General features: G+C 39.5%; 1 protein-coding gene across 4 annotated transcripts in view; it reads left to right on the top strand.

Moving 5' to 3' along the window:
* GAS2 (growth arrest specific 2) overlaps positions 1-21,303 on the top strand; it is a 122,107-nt gene that overhangs the window by 49,264 nt on the left and 51,540 nt on the right. For 3 of the 4 annotated variants that reach the window (XM_075567220.1, XM_075567221.1, XM_075567222.1), the window contains 3 exons: positions 3,595-3,736; positions 14,294-14,353; positions 14,662-14,725. In XM_075567220.1, coding sequence (XP_075423335.1) covers positions 3,595-3,736; positions 14,294-14,353; positions 14,662-14,725 — 266 coding nt within the window. The remainder of the gene's footprint in view (positions 1-3,594; positions 3,737-14,293; positions 14,354-14,661; positions 14,726-21,303) is intronic. The other variant, XM_075567223.1, reaches the window with a different exon arrangement.

A 21,303-nucleotide genomic window follows, 5' to 3' on the forward strand; every position in this document is an offset into this window, starting at 1 on the left:
GCGGAGCGTGGTTCAGTTCCGGAGACCCCCTGCTCCAAACCTAGAAAAACAACTTTAAAAGAACATTTCATGAATATTGGTAGATATAGGGATTCTTTATGTAAACGTTGCCAGTTTTCTTTTTGATGCAAGATCTACTAATAACTAAGGATGGGAAGATTCATAGGTTCAAAATGTAACCTTTTAAGTACTGTATGTTAGGGATTTTTCTAATCTGAGCGAAATCTTAATAAAAACGCAAAAAAGCATTTATTTAATTTTAGTTTATATATATATTTATGAAAAAGTTCTCAAATATTTTTTTAAAAGCTGCTTATATTTAGTTTTCTTCCATAATTCTTTAAAGATTGAGAACTAAAACCGGTTGAGTTCCAGCAAAACCAAATTGAGCGTTTAATGGAAGAAACATACATTGATGGACCAGTTGTTATGGTATTCGCAAAACCTCATGTGGTATTACATAATTACATCTCAAATACGGTTTTTATGGATATCTATCTATGTATATATATAATATCTATCTATCTATCTATCTATCTATCTATCTATCTATCTATATATATATATATATATATATATATATATATATATATATATATATATTTATTTATTTATTCTTTGTTTTGTGAGTACATTTTCACACCCTAGGGCAGGGGTACGCAAACTTGGGGGCGCAAAATTTTCGGTGGGGGGGGCACGGCTGTTACATGGCACAAGCAGGGTGTGAGAGCAGGCAGGGGAGGGGGCAGGGCGAAGAGTTTGTGCAGCCCTGCCATAAGGTATTGGTGAAGTCTGCGGCAACACAAATTAGCCTCTCTTGGCTTCTACGTGGCAGAGTCCTGCCAGTATCTCTGGGTCAGGCTAAGCTTACTAAAGCCATGCAATTTGTGTTTTATGTTTGAAATAATGCTTCTAGAAACTATTTGGCATGCTCAGAATATCCCTTTTTTTTTCCCCTTCACTGTCTGAACACATTGAAATCTACTGTAGATGCCTAGTTTCCTGCTTTTTTCAGCTATTAGACTACACAAACAGTCATTTAGGCTAAATAATTTTTCCAGAAGTCTAAACTCTATATAAATCCCATTTATTGCAAGGCTTCACAATCAAACTCGAATTTTTCAGGAATCTCAGTCCTGAGAAAACGTTGACATTTAAGGACACTTAGGGGATCATTGAGAGATCAATGCTTAGTCTACAGCTCCCACGTGGAAATACAGGATACACTCGGCATGTTGCAGTGGGATATTCACAATGCACCAGCAAGCATTGTTTTGAATTAGCCGCACGCTTGAAGGGGACGAAGGTATTTCACCCGCCAGAGCGTTTCACGGGTTGCAATAACGTTGGCTAGATCTGGACACAACGGCAGCATTGTGATAACATTTGGCCCTTTTTGCAGCTCAGCATTGAGCTGAATATACTATAAAATCTGGTAATTTTCTTGAAGTGTAAAATAGATCCGTTTTCAAGTAGATACAACACCCTTACTACTGTATGTTTATGCCTTTCATCTTCATGGCAGAGATATGTCAGCTCCTTTGCTTCTAGAATGGACAGCAACAAATTGAATTGCAGTGCGTTGCTCTTGGTTTTATAGTAAAGGAGTTATGTTTGCTGTGATAGAAGGTAGTCACATAGCACAGGGGCATAGCTTTCTGGGTTGAGTTTAACGTAAAGATGGGCAGGTTCGTGGTTTTCAAAATCCGAACCTCGCCAAATTGGAAGTTACTTCGCAAGTTCAAGTCAAAGTTTGGAACGAATTATTGAACTTGAGCTACATTCAAGCAAAAAGATTGGAGGGGGGAAGTGTAGGGGAAGGTTTTATAAATTGAGCTTCCTTTTGAGCTTTCAAATGAAAAAACATGTAAACTTTTATAAAAAAAAAAAAAATAAGTTCAAACTTCAAGTAATGTAAAAAAAAAACAAAAAAAAACAATTGAGTTCCAGCAAAAAAATAACAAAAATTTGAATCAAAATCGTACCAGTGAAAGTGCCCACCCCTTCACATAACAGCCATAAAAAGGCCTTCTTGTAAAATAGAATTATGAATTGAAATTTTAGGGAATTTTTTCCTAAACTCCTACTAAAATGTTGACATATAATTACACCTGACAGAGTAATTGCGAGAATGTATCTCTTATTGTCAATGTATTTAGATACAACTTGTATAATTTAACCTTTCAGTATTTATGAAACATTTACATCATAAGGACATTTGTGATGGGGCTTATTGCCACAGATCCACTATTTTATCAAAGTGGTTCTTCTATTAGTGCCCACTCTACATTTGAATGGAGGTACATTTACTTAGTTGCTCTACGTAGATGAGGGACCCAGCCTCCCTTGTTGCTTTGGAACCAATAGCAGTACTAACCTGATTACCCTGGGCCCCTGCAGGATTCCTGGTGAGCCTTCCATACTTGACTCAATACCTTTTGTATGTTTGGGAACGGCCACTTCCATACAAACTGGTGAGGAATATTAGTGCAGGTCCGCGGTTAGAACAACAGCTTTCAATTGGCCCCTTACTGAACAACCATCATTATAGTAACATCTGATAAATATGAGCTGGTTTAAAGTGTTATGTAATATATATTTTAGAACTGATAAAAAGAATTTTAACTTGGAAGAAATCCCCCCACTTAGTAGCTTCCACTGATTATTTTCTGGCGTGCGGTGAGACAGAGGCGAATTGGTCTTGATGTTATTATTTTGAAATGCTCACATGCCTAAAAGAGAACAACCAGTTTTTTTAGAGGTGTAAGTGGCATTTAGCATCAGACAACAACAATATCAATGTGCAGTCGTTATTATATTTTAGTTTTTATGACTATCAAAAATGTAGAGATGATACAATATGTGTTTGGCATTGGGGCAGTTATCCTCCTCTGGCCCTTAGAGCAGTGATTTTCAACCAGGGTTACTAGGAACCCTTGGGTTCCACGGACATCTCTGAAGGGTTTGCTGCAATTTTCAGATAATTTGAAAATGGTTCCAAATACAGGAGAATGTACAATGCATCTTATCTCAGACACCCTGTTAGAGAGGTTTGGGGTTCCTTACAATGCATCTGATCTCAGACACCCTGTTAGAGAGGTTTGCGGTTCCTTACAATGCATCTGATCTCAGACGCGCTATTAGAGAGGGTTGGGGTTCCTTACAATGCATCTGATCTCAGACGCGCTATTAGAGAGGGTTGGGGTTCCTTACAATGCATCTGATCTCAGACGCGCTATTAGAGAGGATTGGGGTTCCTTACAATACAACTGATCTCAGACGCTCTATTAGAGAGGATTGGGGTTCCTTACAATGCATATGATCCCAGACGCGCTATTAGAAAAGTTTGGGGCTCTGTAGAATTTGACAATATGGTTATAGTGTTCTGTTAGAAAAAAAAAGTTGAATACCATTGTCTTAGAGTGAATGATCTTAGTCGCACTCAACAGCTCAATTGCTATTCTATGTAAGCCACAAATTTGTCAACATACAAAAGTGTCAGTGTGGTACTGTATGCTCCATATAACCATTAACTGTGTCGCTGTGCCATTTGTGGGTCTTATTGATACATCAGAAACATTTTTGTGCATACAGGGTCTGCTATCGAAGAAGATCCCCTTCAGGGCTAATGCCCCTTCTGGTTCTTTCTTTGCAAGAGACAACACAGCAAATTTCTTATCATGGTGCAGAAATATCGGTGTTGGAGAAACCTGCTTGTTTGAGTCTGAAGGTTTGGGTATGTATCACTTGTAGCCCTAAGTTATCATATCTGTGCTTAGCCCTGCACCTCAGTGGGGGAAAGGGGGGGGGGGCCCTGCACCTAACATAAAGATCCAGACTAAAGATGAGCAAAAGTTTTGCCGCTTCCTTTTTTGTTTTGCAAACCTTTTTGCAAAAACAATATAGCAAAAATCTTCTGAAATGTAAATTATTATTTTTTTTTAATTGTGCGCAAAAAAATTGTGAACCGAAATGGAAGAAGTTCACCATCTTTAGACTCATATGACTAATATAAAGAAAAATGCAATGATAACAACAAAAAATTCAATTGATCCTACATAAAGTGAAGCAGTGTGCGATGCATTTTGAATACTTTGGAATGGTAGGACGAACTGTGTAGCATTATATAGTAATTTGTGCAATTCCCTTTGTCAACGGATGCTTGAAATTGCAAACTAACCTCCTTTTAATCCCTTGTTACCTGCTCTCTTATCTGCTACGCTACCTGGGCGTCAGCCAGTGTGAACGCTTTAATGGACAAGATACCATCGTGGCTTCCAAACCTTACTAAAACCCTAACCTGAATTCCCCTCTGCAGAAGAACAATCTGCACTGCATCTGTTTCTCCTTCCCGGTTTTCATATTGAAATGAAAAGAGCAAAATGCTGAAAATATCAATTGTTTGCTTGTGATTCAAACTTCAGATATATATGAGACTGTTTTTATGAAATAAAAGGCGAAGGATAAATGGAGCTAGTGTGTATGTATCAAGAGGCGTCTATTTTTGGAGACTCGAAAGGTCTTTGGCTGTCAGACGAGCCTATCTTTCTTTTTTAGCTGACATGGGATCATTCAATGCTGCTTGTTCTCTTCATAGCGTATTTGTGAAAGTGACTCCACCTATCTTTTTTGTTGATCTGCTCTATTCTTACAAAGCGCCCTGATAAAGCTGTCAGGATTCCTGAGGGAAAGTAAAAATAAGACCTTAGACTACTATCGATGTCTTGTCAGTCAGCAGTAAGACTGAAATAAGAAACTTTCCCATTTTTATTCGCATTGTTGTACCCATTGTTCTTAAAAGCCCTTCCAAATTATTATTTGATGTTTCCATTTACTGGTTACAAAATGTTGTTTGCACCTAACTTATACTGTAGGTTCTAGCAGCTGTGATTTCCCAGTGCTAAGTGTTGTGACTTTGCACTTTGCATCTGTAGCTTCCTGTTCTTCTTGCCAAGGAGTTTTTCATGAAGCTGAAACACCTCTCTTAAAAATGAATGCGTAATTGGGTTTTCCAATAGACCAAATGTAAAACACACAAGTGCACACGTTACAAATAATCGTACCTTAATGTTCAGATAGTGGTGTGCAGGAAAATGTAATGAGGCCTATTTCAAAGGCAGCTTTCCAGCAAAACTGGTTCAAATAGACATTTTCCACTTAGCGTCAGTATGTCATGTTACTTTGCTCCAATTTGGCCCTGTGTGTATTAGAGATGTGCAAAACTGTGCAAAACTGTGCAAAAAGCATTTGGGAAAATGTAAGCGTTTTCCCCTAAATTCGATTCCCTGCTAAACATTTTACCAAAACTCAAATGTCTAGTACAAGGCATACCCCGGTTTAAGGACACTCACTTTAAGTACACTCACGAGTAAAGACATATCACCCAATAGGCAAACAGCAGCTCGCGCATGCGCCTGTCAGCACATCCTGAATAGCATTATTGGCTCCCTACCTGTACCGAAGCTGTGCGCAAGCGGGGAGACTATAGAGCCTGTTACACATGCGTTATTTACATCAGTTATGCACGTATATGATGTTTGCAGTACAGTACATGCTTCGATAAGTGGAAAAAAGGTTGTGCTTCACTTTAAGTACATTTTCGCTTTACATACATGCTCTGGGCCCATTGCGTACGTTAATGCGGGGTATGCCTGTAATGTCACCAAAGCAGTAATCTTTTCAGCAAACAAATCGTCAGTGAGTGTAACATGTTGTCTGCCCTATTTATATTCTCAGCATTGAGTGAATCTAGCCATTTTGGATCATTTTGCAAACTAGTCAAAGTGAAATTGCAATGCACATGAATGTAATAGGTATACCTTTTCAAAAGACAAGAAAAAACATAATTTTTGAGAGTAGAGGAGATTGCACCTGAGTTCAGTGATGGTGAGAACAGTCCCTATTATTTATTTCCGTTTATATGCTACATTTGATTGTTATGTTCAGACAAGATTCAAGCTCTGTCTTTCAATGGCCTGCAGAATTGTCTGACTTCAAAGGAAACAAATCCGACACGACACAATATTCCAAATAAAGGGGGAAAACACTTTAAACTGAAGGCAATTTTATAGAATCAGTCTGGAGAGGGTGAAGCAATTTAACCCTAGAGTATGTTTGGCTGGAAGGGTCAGCAACATGTATCTCAGCAATGTTTCTTTTTACCCCTTTGACTCCAGTGTGGTTGAACTCTGTTATGAATTAATAACATTTTAGGAATATCGGTTCAATAAGAGTCAGTGTTTATGATGCTTAACACTAGGGAGTCTGTTTTTCTAATGTAAACAATTCAAACATTTGGACTGATATTAATTTACCAGCATTATAACAATGATATGTATATAAAGTCTGTAGGATATGTCTGGCCTGTATTGGTTGATCTTGTTGACTCAAGTCTTTGTTAGTATGCCTTTTGCATGTAATAAAGTAAATAATTCTCTGTTTTTGTGCGCATTGCTCTGCAAGTTGAAATAGCTCTTCTGGCTGTGAAGAATATGTCATTATTTTGCAGGTAGTGATACTTTGTAGTGGCAGAAGATTTCAATTACATTTTAAGAAGAGACTAGTGAGGTCTTAAAAGTGAAGGCTGTAGAGGAGTATCACGTTGGTACAGGGGCAAAAAATCCAGCTCCTGATTGGTGGGAGGCTGTGGCGGGGGAGCCAGATGGAGGCTCTCACTCTCACTCCCACTTGTGGAGGGAAGGAGAACGCAGCGGCAATCAAGTACCGAGGAGACGATAGAGACTATCACACACTGCTCCCCCTTGTCACCCACTAGTCCCCCTGTCAACCACTTCCCCGCCATGTCACCCCACTATTCCCCCACTCAATGTGTCTCACCCTCTTCCCCCTCCCACCTGTACTCAGTCAGTGTTACAGTGCGGTCAGGTTATACCTTGTGTTAGTGTGTATATACTGGCGCTGAGTATAACCAGACCACTATACACTGACACAGTATAATGAGACTGTATGGGTGCAATGCCAGGTCACCTCTGCAGAATGTCGCATTTTTCAAAAGCGTAGCACACCCTTGGCGCCCTGCCTCAGGCAATGTCCTAACTAAGCCCCTGTGTTGGTACCATTACCTGCAAAGCAGCCTACACTTTGCCCCAAAAGATGGATTGATCTTTTAGAAGGTTGTTATTATTATTATTTAAGATGGCAATTTGTTTCCGGTGTAAACTGCTACAATAAAACTTGGGTGGTTATAGGATCGGGAGATGTTACATAGTTACATAGTTACATAGTTACATAGTAGATGAGGTTGAAAAAAGACTTCCGTCCATCAAGTTCAACCTATGCTAAAGTTAGACAACGGATACTTTATCCTATATCTATACTTACTTATTGATCCAAAGGTAGGCAAACAAAAAACCCCGTTAAGGGGAAAAATTCATTCCTTCCTGACTCCAAGAATTGGCAATCGGATTAATCCCTGGATCAACATCCTTCCCATGTATACTTATTTGGTATATCCCTGTATGTTAAACATTCATCACCTCTTGCTTCTCCAATGAATATGCTGGATCACAGGGGTTGCATTGTACATCTCAGTATTTTGCTTTTTAATATGTCAACAAGTGGTGGGCAACCTAAACTTATCAGTATGGCTGAAAACGACCTCCAAGAGGGTTGTGTGCCACCACTGTGTCTACTAACACATTAGGAAATCATAGATTTGTCAGTCTTCTTCTTGAATGTTGCCGCTCATTCCAGCTTCTTGAATGGTTCTGCTCTAAAATATTAAATGAAAGCGCATTATGTATTACCCACTCTGACATTAGTACAATATCAGCTGCTAGATCTATGTAAAATACTGTCACTGGACGATACCTTACAGCCTGTTTACAGAATGGGCTGTCAGGTGTATTTCAGCACAGAAGGTGTATCATGGCAGAACACTGCTTAGTAAATATTGACTAAATGCTTTATTTGCTTTACATGAATTAAAAGCCATAAAACATTTGGAGTAACCTAACAATTCCCCTGCCAAAGATAAAATTAAAGTCAAAATATACAATTTCACAACATCTTAATGGGTCACAGGTTAAATCACCAGGGCCTACTGTACATATGTTCCTTGGGTGGCCACCACTTGTCTTCTCTATATGTGATACATTTGTAGATATTTTGCTATTGTGAGGCCAATCCAGTCAGTGTGACATTTCATATTCAATTGCTATCGTCTTAACCAATTACCTCCCGGGGTGCTGGAGGGATATGTCTATGCACCTGTTATGTTTAGATAAGTATGTTATCTTAGTCACTGTCATAGAATGTCCAGTATTTACCATCCATCCGTCATATTATACCAATCTCATTCATTCCTGTACCGATGGCCTTCTCGACCTCATTCGAGTGCCTCCTACGTTATTAAAGTCAGAAAGATTCATTTTTCAAATTAATTTTAGTGCAGAGCTTTTGAGCCTCAAAACCTTGATAGTCATATATTAAATAATTCATGCAACTGCACATTATCCATTCCAAAACCGTGTAAAAAATAAATAAAACAACAAATGCAATGCGAAGTTTTATCTACAAAAATGGCAACTATTGTTTCTGTAGCATATTGTTTTGGATAAGGCTAAGGCCCCGGTCACGCCGCTGTAACGCGTGCCCGCGATATTGGCGGCGCGTTCAGCCGATTCCCCGGTCTGCAGCTCACTGCAGGAGGAGAGACCGGGGGGGCGTGGCGGGGGAGTGACGGGGCGCGGCCATGACGTCACCCGGCAGGTTCGCCCTCATTGGCTGAACCGCCGGGGGGCGTGCCTAATCGCTCAACGCGAGTCCTGCTCTCAATTCTATTGAGAGCAGGAGCAGCTCTCGCCCGAGCGCTGCGGCCCCCCCTCGCAGCGGGCCCGGCACCATTGAGGGGAGGGCTCTAGTCCGTGCAGCGTCCGCTGTAGTAGGCAGCAGGGGCAAGGCCTAAGGCAGATTTGTAAGCTCTTCGGGGCAGGGACTCCTTTTCCTAATGTTACTTTCATGTCTGAAGCACTTCTTCCCTTTATGTGTTACTTGTATTATTTGTTATTTATATAATTGTCACGTGTATTACGGCTGTGAAGCGCTATGTACATTAATGGCGCTATATAAATAAATAAATATATACATACATATAGCAGATAAAAGTATAGTGTAGCCTCCCTGTGCTACAGATCATTGCGAGGACACAAAACATTAATAGCATCCCCTAGTCTGTGAAATAGCTGTCCTTACGTGGGTTTAGAAAGCCTTTATAGTTCTAAACGTGCAGTCACACTGATGTATGTTCATTGTTTGCAAATAAAATGATGGCCTATTTCAAGGAAGCTGCAGAACGGTTTCCCTAGTTCATCCCATCTGCTCACGTTTGCTTGACTGTAGGAGTACAATTCAGCAGCTGTAGTTCACAGATGAGACCTACAGTACCACCAGTGCAAAATAAACTGCGTACAGCCGGTTTCTAAACATCTTGCAGGCATAATGGTATTTCAGTGTAAGGTTGTCAGTCTTAGACTGACGATTTGTGCAGTTCCAATTTATCATTTCGCTTTTACGTATTGTAGCAAATGTTTTGCATTTTAAAAATAAGGGATCTCTGCTTTCAAAACCCAAGTGGTTTGCAACTGCATTGAAGAATATTACATTGCTATTCCTGGAAGCAAAGGCGTTCTGTAATACAAGTCATTCATTCGTTTTCTACACCAACTAAATAAAAATAGCTATTTACTGTAACAAAAAGCTTGTTATAAAAAATTGTAATTCATTCAACAACAAATGATAATGACATTACGCAAGGCTGTTTCTAGATTTCAAGAAATTGAGACCTTTGAATCTGTAAGACATCTATATCTAAAGCAACATGGCTTCCGTTAATCCTCCCAGTGGTTAAAAGGCCAGAAACTCTAAATCGCAAATCTTGTTATTCATGCACCTCATATTTGGAACAATCTACCGGAGACTCTCACAGCCGCCACCAACCTAAGTTCTTTCACAACTAAAGCTGTCTCATATTTTAATCCTGTCTGTAACTGTTGCATACGCCAATAACATATATTATCTCTAACTGTGCATGCAATGTCTTTTTATATAATGTATAAAACTGTTCATTTAATGGTAACCAAAGAGTGGCTCAGTGAGTAAAGACACCGACTGTCACTGAGTTTGACGCAAGGGAATCTGGTTCAATTCCCGGTGTCGGCTCCTTGTGACCTTGGGCAAGTCACTTTATCTCCCTGTGCCTCAGGCACCAAGAACATAGATTGTAAGCTCACCGGGGCATGGACTGCAAAATGTCTCTGTAAAGCGCTATGGAAAACTAGCAGCGCTATACAAGAACCAACAATTATTATTATTATTGCCATGTACAGTAATTGTCATCATAACTCTGTGCCCAGGGCATACTTGAAAAAGAGAGGTAACTCTCTTTGTATTACTTACTGCTAAATTATTTAATAAATGAATAAATACATTTGAATGGAAAATGCATATATATTGACCAGTTTAAAAAAAGCAAAATAAAATACTTTACGTTTGAATTTTCCAAGGTGTTTGCAAGATCGTTTGGGATGTAGCCTATCTCGAGAGATTGTCAGCCAATCTTCATAAATCAACCAATAGGTTTATTGATATCTGGGAGCCCTGGTTTTCACATTTCAACAAATAGATAAGGTTCCGAGCGACGTGAAAGATGATTGACTTTTTGTGCTGGGAGGTAGAAAAGAAGAAGGGAGTTGCAGGCCGATCTGAGTCGCATATATGTTCTCGCAAGAGATACAGTACTCTGTAATTGTTACATACAGTACAGTAGATGCATGAATCTCAACAAATGTGATGTATTTCTTGTACCAATCTCGGGTCACCCCCTCCCCTCTTATTATTATTTACATTTCTGCCATTTATTTTTACTTTGTAAATGTAATTTTGATGTGCTGTCTTTGTTATGATTCCCTGATATGAAAATGCTTAAAAAAAAAAAAAAGGAACCAAAAACAAAAATGTCAATCTATTTAGGAATATTGAGAAGTCTATACATTTTATATAATATAACAAAGTAATATACAGTTGAATTGACAACATTGGTGCATTCAGTAGACCATCATGGGAAGAAATAATGAATAATATGCTTATCATGAAAGTTCATTAACTCTGTTATATTCCAAGGAATGCTACTGTAACTGTTATCTGTGAGAAGTAGTTCACAACACTGTCACATTACCAGATGTTTGATTTCCTCGCTAGTGATGGCCTGCATAGTTTTTCATTCTTCAACAATGATGTGTCTGTTTCTCATTTTATAATATGAATGACGTAACTTGGGTATCTAGGTCACATCAGCTGACACACTGGAATGTACTGTATGCCTATCATTGGATATTTCATGTAGAACGTTTCAGGACTTTTCAGCAAGCCCACACCTCGTTGTACAACTTAACCCAATTTATTTGAGTATATTGTATTCAATAGTATATTGCTCCGTTCATGGTACAGTATATTGCAGTACGTAAATGAATGTGTTCGTTTGTTCTGAAATTAGAGGTAGTAATTATGTATGTTGTTCACTCGCCTTTATTTCTTTCAAAACAATGTGTATTTCTGATTTCTTCTACCAAAGACTAATGTCCCGTAGAGGGAGTCCAAAAAGAGACTTGGCAGACCTAGAGATCTTCTTGCCTTTTAGGTACGATTCCTGTTAATCATCATCATTTATTTACTTGGCTGTACACTTTTCATTTCTGTGTTTTCACCTACTCCATGGGAGAGCCATCATTTTGCTTTTAATCATCAGATATATCTCTGTTTAGACCTGGTTTCTATGCAATGTCTACAGCTTATTAAAAGTGCATTCACTCAAAGACAAGTTCTGTATCTGAATCCTACCTTGACTTCCATCTCTTTTGTCTTTTCAAATAGACCAATTTGTGTTAAAATGGAAATAGTTTATTTTAAAAAAAATGCATTAATTGTGAATTATAATTAAAATGTGATTGCAGCTTCCCCTGCTCTAAATCTTTTTTGGCATAGCTAGTAATTAGAAATGTGCAAAACTTTCAACAGTTTTTGTTAATTTATTTGTGTGGGTTTTTTGGGGGCGGGTTAAATGTCACAGTTTTGTGAGATATGAGATATTTCACCAGGTTTTACCGGGCTAAAAAAAGTTGTGGAATCAGTGTTAGATGCTGCGAGAATCTGCAAAATGAGAGAGAGAGAATATGAGGAGAGAGAGAGAGAATATGAGAGAGAGAGAGAGAGAGAGAGAGAGAGAGAGAGAGAGAGAGAGAGAGAGAGAGAGAGAGAGAGAGAATATGAGAGAGAGATAGAATATGAGAGAGAGAGAGAGAGAGAGAGAGAGAGAGAGAGAGAGAGAGAGAATATGAGAGAGAGAGAGAGAATATGAGAGAGAGAGAGAGAATATGAGAGAATATGAGAGCGAGAGAGAGAGAGAGAGAGAGAGAGAGAGAGAGAGTGAATATGGGAGAGAGAGAGAGAGAGAGAGAATATGAGAGAGAGAGAGAATATGAGAGAGAGAATATGACACAGAGAGAGAGAGAGAGAGAGAGAGAGAGAGAGAGAGAGAGAATATGAGAGAGAGAGAATATGAGAGAGAGAGAGAGAGAGAGAATATGGGAGAGAGAGAGAATATGAGATAGAGAATATGAGAGAGAGAGAGAGAGAGAGAGAGAGAGAGAGAGAGAGAGAGAGAGAGAGAGAAAATATGAGAGAGAGAGAGAGAATATGAGAGAGAGAGAGAAGAATATGAGAGAGAGAGAGAGAGAGAGAGAGAGAGAGAGAGAGAAAATATGAGAGAGAGAGAGAGAGAAATATGAGAGAGAGAGAGAGAGAGTGAGAGAGAGAGGGAGAGAGAGAGAGTGAATATGGAGAGAGAGAGAGAATATGAGAGAGAGAGAGAATATGAGAGAGAGAATATGACACAGAGAGAGAGAGAGAGAGAGAGAGAGAGAGAGAGAGAGAGAGAGAGAGAGAGAGAGAGAAAATATGAGAGAGAGAGAGAGAATATGAGAGAGAGAGAGAGAGATATGAGAGAGAGAGAGAGAGAGAGTGATGAATGGGGAGAGAGAGAGAGAATATGAGAGAGAGAATATGGACACAGAGAGAGCAGAGAGAGAGAGACTATGAGAGAGAGAGAGATAGATGAGAGAGAGAGAATATGAGAGAGAGAGAGAGAGAGAGAGAGAGAGAGAATATGAGAGAGAGAGAGAAAATATGAGAGAGAGAGAGAATATGAGAGAGAGAGAGAGAGAGAATATGAGAGAGAGAGAGAGAGAGAGAGAATATGAGATAGAGAATATGAGAGAGAGAGAGAGAGAGAGAGAGAGAGAGAGAGAGAGAGAATATGAGAGAGAGAGAAAATATGAGAGAGAGAGAAAATATGAGAGAGAGAGAATATGAGAGAGAGAGAGAATATGAGAGAGAGAGAGAAATATGAGAGAGAGAGAGAGAGAGAGAGAGAGAGAGAGAGAGAGAGAGAGAGAGAGAGAGAGAGAGAGAGAAAATATGAGAGAGAGAGAAAATATGAGAGAGAGAGAAAATATGAGAGAGAGAGAGAGAGAGAGAGAGAGAGAGAGAGAGAGAGAGAGAGAGAGAGAGAGAGAGTGAATATGGGAGAGAGAGAGAGAATATGAGAGAGAGAGAGAGAGAGAATATGAGAGAGAGAATATGACACAGAGAGAGAGAGAGAGAGAGAGAGAGAGAGAGAAAATATGAGAGAGAGAGAATATGAGAGAGAGAGAGAGAGAGAGAGAGAGAGAGAGAGAGAGAGAGAGAATATGAGAGAATATGAGAGAGAGAGAGAGTGAATATGGGAGAGAGAGAGAGAGAATATGAGAGAGAGAGAGACTATGAGAGAGAGAATATGACACAGAGAGAGAGAGAGAGAGAGAGACTATGAGAGAGAGAGATAGAATATGAGAGAGAGAGAATATGAGAGAGAGAGAGAGAGAGAGAGAGAGAGAGAGAGAGAGAGAGAGAGAGAGAGAGAGAGAGAGAGAGAGAATATGAGAGAGAATATGAGAGAGAGAGAAAATATGAGAGAGGAGAGAGAGAGAGAGAATATGAGAGAGAGAGAGAGAGAGAGAGAGAGAGAGAGAGAGAGAGAGAGAGAGAGAGAGAGAGAGAAAGAGATGTAGTTATAATAATAATAATAATAAACAGAAAATAATGCACGAGAGGGGTGATGTATTGATTTGCCATTTTAGCATTCAGCATTGTCATGGTTAGTAACAAAAAAAACAAAGAAAGGCTGCATTTTAACACAACAAATTATTTGATAAACATTAAATAAATGTTATTATTATAGATCACAGCCCGACCCTTTTATTTCCGTTTGAGCACAAGAGTGAAGGCATCTTTAAGGCCTGTATGTGATCATTTGCTATTATTGTTACAAGTTGTGTACATCACTGTTTTCCATCAGCTCCGCTCTGCACGGCAAAATATGTTGGCGTCTTATAAATTATTAAATCACAATCATTATAACAATGCTAACAATTACTTTCATGGCCTTTAATCCAGTACACATATTTTGTAGCATCATCATCATCTATATAATGTATCTTGTGCCATCTCTCATTGTGATTATCGTCCCATTATTTATTTGCATCTCAGTTCTCGCTCCGTTTACTAAGATGTGCTGCGTCTCTCTCTCTCTCTCTCTTGTTTTTCTAGTGCTGCACAAGCAGCCCAGAGAAGTGTGTCTTTGCTTACTGGAGCTGGGGAGGATTGCAGCAAGGTAGGACACACTATTAAACGGAAGAAATATTTACATTTTCTTCATATTTGACTCTTGAAAGACTTCCTTCAAATAACATTCTTGGTCAAGTCATGCAGTGAAAATGGCTGTAAAATGAACATCTTGTAGACAGATGTTAAAAAAATAATTCTGCACAATTCTGAGACTCTTTCCCGTTGCTATCACTTTTGCTGTCAGACGTGTTATATGTTGTGATACCTTTCCATCTGTATTCATACAGTAGCTCTATAAATCCATTTTGGGTGACTGGTTTTATTAGCACAATAACAGATTAAAGCAGCACATTTTCTTTTGAATAAATCAGTTCTGTCGTATTAAATAATACTGTCTACATTTTTTTTTTTAAACTTGTAATGCTATTTTTAATGATTTTTTTTAATGTACTGATCACCTAATGGTTGCTGAAGCAACCATTAAGAAAGTCATATCCACTTTCTCTTTTGAAACAGGATCTGACACACATCTTTTTGAGCTCTTCCCTTTGTCAACAAAGTATCACAAACAGATCTGTTGTTGTGTTCCAAACAGCAGACCGTCTATTACAGTGGTGCGTAAACTTTTCCCCCTGTGCCCCCTGCCTGCTCTCCCCCTCTGAAAGCCCCCCCCCTCATGGCTCAGATCCAGCATCAAATGACGCAGTGGGGGTCACGTGACCTCGCGTTGCCATCCATGGCGATGCTTCGCTCGACACCAAGGTAAGGGAATTTACTGACGACTCGCGCAGCCCCCTTGCATTTATTGTAAATGCCTTGGGGGAGAGCACGAGACCTCTGTAACCGGCACATCCCCCTCCCCTCCTAGAAAATCTTGCGCCCCCCAGTTTGTTCATCACTGGTCTATTATTCTGAAATCTGTAACAATAATGTGTTACACTTAGTAATATAATGTTACAGATCAGCTGCAGCATTTCACGGACTGGAGCACAAAGTCCGAAGGCGGCCATTTCGTTAGGCACACAATCAGGATTTTGATAGATTTTTAACAGGGGCACCAAACAATTGCCAGCTGGGGTAAGAATGTAGAATTATACATTATCACATGCTTTAGATATACAAATAAGAGAAAAATAAGGGGGGTTGTAGTGTTGCTGCTTTAATGGCCGATTCTATATGTCCCGAAGTTGTGGTCGGGCTTTTTCGGACAACATTTTCCCTTAATGTCAATGGGGGATTTCGGCACATATACAGTAGAATCAGCTCCTAATGCTTATACTGTACTAAATGAATGAACTCCCTTCACTTGTATCACACTGTCCACTTACTCCTCCTGCATCAGGATCAATTGATTGCTGTCCGGCTGCTAATGTACTGTAATGGTTTGTTTATTATTAAGATGGAAAGATTTCCCTACTATCAGTCTTTGAGCTCATTGAGTTTGCTATAGATCACAGTATTTCACTACCTATCGATTATTGTTTGAAAGTGTATGGTACTGTATGTTCAATAGCCTTTTCCAGTTTAGGGTCAAAAGCGTTCCCCCCAAAAACAACGTATTCTACTGATAATGCAATGCGTTCAGCCTTATTTAGTGGATAGTTATCAGTTCTTACAAAACTACAATAATTGTAGCTCTGTTGTGATGTACATCTTAGAAAATTCACAGCAGACGCCATATTTAAAAGGCTCCTGAAAAAAATATTACATCACTATTTCACTTAAATAGAAAAGTGTTGAAGCGTTTGACAGTGAAGTATATGATTAGGGGGAATGCCTAATATGGTATAGCTCAGACGTGTTAAAACCCAGGGGTTCACAACTCCAATCCTCAAGTCCCCCCAACAGGTCAGGTTTTAAGGATAGTCCAGCTTCAGCACAGGTGGCTCAATCAGTCCCTGCTTCAGCACAGGTGGCTCAATCAGTTCCTGATTCAGCACAGGTGGCTCAATCAAATGCTCAGTCTTCGACTGAGCCTCTGATTGAGCCACCTGTGCTGAAGCAGGAATAACCTGAAAATCTGATCTGTTGAGGGGGTGTTGAGGAGTGGAGTTGAGAACCCCTGTTGCAACCCCTGCACAATGTGCTGCGTAGCCCCTTTTGCAGCAGAAAGGGTTCAGGGCTGGAGACTCCTGATTTACTCGTCATTTTTCCTTTATAGGAAGATCTATCGGTATTTTATTATCAATAATTATCAATGATTTAGTGAAAAACAAAATAGTGAATATTGTACATTTTAATTGTAATATATTATATATGACATATGAAATATAATATAAATATATTAAATATAATGTACAATATAAAATATTGTAATTTAGTCATTTAAAGAGAAAAATACAATGGATTAAAAAAAAAAAAAAAGAAATCAAAGATATTGTTGCAGACAGGTCAAATGTAGAGCCTGCAGCAAAAGCAATTTACTGTATTGGATATACAGTAAGGCAACTGCAAGCTTCATAACCTTAAACACTCAAAATTACAGATTATATATAGAATTGTTGCTCGCCGTTCCCCAGTGGTTTCAAGGTTCTTCAGGCATCTGGCAACAAAGGGGTAAAAACGCAATATATTTTCCAAAATGAAAAAGTATAAGTCACAGTTCTGAGTATTTTATGAGAGTACTTGCCTGTGTTTCTCTCCACAAAAATAGCAGGATTTCATTGCACCTTGAGAGCTTAAAACATTATAAACAGGGGAGTATTTCAAGTAGTGGTTTGATTTACATTTTATATGTATGCGTGTAGCAGGAGTAAAAGCTCGGGTATCTGAGAGCGGCTTCCAACTAAATCTAAAGCAAATCTAAAGCATGATGGATGATTTCTTTAGAAAGTTCCGTTTTCTAAGCCGCTTTAATTCTAGTCTGATGCCTGAAGTCAGCCATCCATAAAAATGGCATGGGAGCTGTGAATGAAGGCATCAGTTTCCGGACTCATTTTTGTAAAACACACGTTTTTTTGTAAATGTAACCTTTTAGCAAGTCTTTTTTTTTTTAATCTGCTAGGGAAATGCAACACACTACGGCTTTATATCATCTCCAGCATTGTTTACTTTTCTCTTTTAACCTATTTATCTCCTGGTTACTTTAGCCAGGATTCAATATGCCCCGATACTGGTTACTGCTCCATATTCCTCCGCTAACTGCCATTGACTCAGCTGCAGTGGGATAACCCATGTCGGACCTTGGTGAATTGCAGGATCTTTATTTGCAGCATACATCTTGCACAGCTTAGCAGCATACATCTCTGCATACGCCTCAGGACTTCTGGACGGTGCTTACTTCCACTGCTCCAGGTGGTCTTGGCTAGCCCGCCAAGTGAACATGCTTACCCCGCAATGGGGAAGACTCATAGTTCCCACCTGCTTCATCCCTCTTTCACCCTAGCCAGGGATCAGGCAGGGACTCTCCTTCATCCTCTCTCTCCCAGGGGAAGAGGAAGACTCTTCTAGCACATCCTCACTCCAGCAGGAGCTGGGAAGGGCTGCTCCTACCTCCTCACTCCATGTGGAGCGGAGAGGAACTCCCCCTAACTTTAGCCTAATCCCTTTAGAAAATTCCAGAAGGGGCGGACTCATGGACTGTACCCACCTACAAGGGGCTTTACACAGGCCATGAGTCACCACAGACCTTGCTTCACTTTCTGGGGAAGCAGGAAGGGGGGTTAAGGGCCCACAGATGAACCTGCTAATGCCTGGATCTTAACAGGTCTTACAAAGCAGATACACTGGGTGGAGAGGAACAGGCACAGTTGGGACATACCCTGTTACACAAGTGTTCACTCCAATCCTGGACAACGTTTCTTCAAACAGACTGTACCAATAAGCCGCCAATGCAAGCACATTTTCTTTCTTTTCTCTTTAAGGTTTTTGGAATGGAGTTTGCATTTAGCACACTTTCTTGTTAGTGGAAACTACAATACATTGCTGATCAAGGGGCTGCATCACATTGTTGAGGGCTGACGATCTTTATGTGCAGCATGGTTGATAATTAAATAAATAATAAAGTACTTGATTTAAAATATGCATTTTATGGTTATCCAATATTCTGTACAAAAAAAAAGGCTTCTCGGCTCATCTATATGCATTGCATATTATAACGCAGCTGGTTCCCATTATCCGAATGTCACATTAGGATGGTATACGTTAGACAGAGGATTCTGGGTACGCCCATGCTGATGAGCACAGGAAGTTATCACTTTTAGTTTCCAGGCATCACCAGAAAGATTTCATAGGTGCGACTGTCACAGACTGTGCAACTTTAACTGACAAAGGGAGTGCAAAGCCAAAGATACCCTCCATACACAGCTCTTTTAATTTATTAGCATGTCTCCATCCATGCTTCAAGCGGAGTGCTACCCAGTTCATGGAACAAGCTATATTAAACTGTATACTGAATAAGTGGGAGCTCTGGAGATTTGTGCATAATAGCATAATAGGATTTGACAGAATACTCGTTCTCCTGTTAAAATGTTGTGAAATTCGAATGCAGTCTTTTAGGAGAAGCTTAACAGCGAGCAACACAGATACTGCACTTAAAAATACTAAATAGGCACATGATTTGTAATCACAAATCAAAAAACAAGCAAACTAGCATTGCACAGTTATGAGGAAAACCAATATTTGCTACAGTGACGAATTAGAAGAATATAAGATACATATTGAGAACGCCTAATACAAGACGAATTAGGTATTGCACATACATGCCCATATCTATCAAGTGGTGCTTTGTGGTTAAAAAAAAAAAAAACTCTTCCCGTTCCAGGAGACACCTCACAGGTGGTATCTAATGAAAAAGCTCCCCTTTGTAAATATGGGCCAGAATGTCATGTCTACAGTATTAACATTTTGGGAAACAAAATCCTGACTTTGTTAATCCTAATGACTAGAATTCCTCCCCATCTCAAAATGTAAAATCTACCATTACATAAATTCCCTTGAATAGCAAATTTCCCACATGTGCCGCACTGCATTTTCTACACTGCTACACTGCACACAGCTCTATGTATACACATATTTGTAGATGCTAGTCCCTGCTCTGCAGATCTTACAGTCTAATTTTGAATCTTTAGGAGATAATGAGACTTTGATCAAGGTCACAAGGTGATGATATTGGGATCCAAACTGACTTGAAAGATAGTGATGTAGCCGCTAAGCCACTCCTGATCTTAGACTGCCCTATAGGGCTTAAAGCTGCATACCAAGCAATATCCTACGTGTGTGTTTTTTTTATTAATAAATCAGTTCTGTGAGAAAATAATTGTAGCATTTTAAAAAAAAACTCTAGATGACATTTTTTATGTATTATAATGGAACAAGCATTTTTTGTTTCTATAGCAACCATTTACAAAGTCACATCCCCTTCCTCTTCTGAAACAGGCTCTGGCACACCCTTTTTTGAGCCCTGCCCTCTCTCTCTAGCAATGCACCAATTGTATCTAGCGACTGCCTGGTCACATGATCTTCCCCACAGAACTTTGTCATATTAATATGCGGGTGAGTAAGGGGATTAACCCTAATTGGGTGCTCTAAAGAAAACCTTGCTGGTAAATCTGAAAGTCTTAAGATATTTCTTAATATTTAACAAGCGGAGTACTCTGTCACCTGAGGTACACGGTAATGAATAATAAAGCAGTAGGCAGTAAGTCTGTCGCAATGGGTTAATAACCCACACACGGACGTGAAGCCGTCTAACCTGACCGGTGAGCGTGTATCCAACCGGTGGTCCCTTCTCTGGTGGGCCTCTCTGTATTCTGTGGTCTGCGATGTCCTGCAGCACTCCGTACAGCTGCGTTCTATCCGGGGATCCTGTCCTCCACTGGCGGTCTTTTCCTTGTAACCCTCGCGGTACACGGCGACCTGTGACCCCCGGATGTATTTACTACTGCTTCCGTGTCCTGTGTGTATCGGCGACAGAGAACAGCTCCGCTCCTTTGCGTGCATCCGTCCCGGTAGAGAGGAAAAAAAGGGGGGATACGAGCACCGCGGAAATGACACTCTGGCTAGGGCAAGTGCAAAAAAGTGAAAAAAAGCTTTATTGTGGCTTAACACGCCATTAAAATTACATGTTCACCGTCCACCTCATTCCAGTGACTGCAGAATATTTAGTGAACCCCAAAGCCGAATCTTTGCTAATCGATCACAGGAGAACGGATCGATTGGCAACTTAGCTAATTACTTATAATTGTGTGGATTGTATTGATGCACATATTAAAGGTAAATAATAATAATTTTTAAAAAAGAGCAGCTTGGACTGTTGCTTTAAAACCAAAAGATTTTTTGCTAGAAGCACATGAAAATTTTAATCCTTTCTGTAACAAAAACGTGTTCACAAATGGGATTTTTCTTCTAGAAAAGTTGTGAAAAAAAACTTTGCAGACTGCAATATAATAATTGTAATCCATTTACTACATTTTTTAGTTGGATACAAATTTGAATACCTCTTGTATTTGATCCAAAATTCCCTGTTTAAATTATTTTTTATTAAGTTTAACATTTTAATAACATTCCCAGACTTGTCCGCTAATTACCTAAGCTACCTAGTCTAGCAAGCTGCTTTTTATTGAAGTTAATTGCATTAGCTGACAGCACACAAAAAATAAACGAAAATGAAAATTGATATTATTT

Source organism: Ascaphus truei, chromosome 12 (genome assembly GCF_040206685.1).
Source record: "Ascaphus truei isolate aAscTru1 chromosome 12, aAscTru1.hap1, whole genome shotgun sequence".
Classification (NCBI taxonomy): domain Eukaryota; kingdom Metazoa; phylum Chordata; class Amphibia; order Anura; family Ascaphidae; genus Ascaphus; species Ascaphus truei.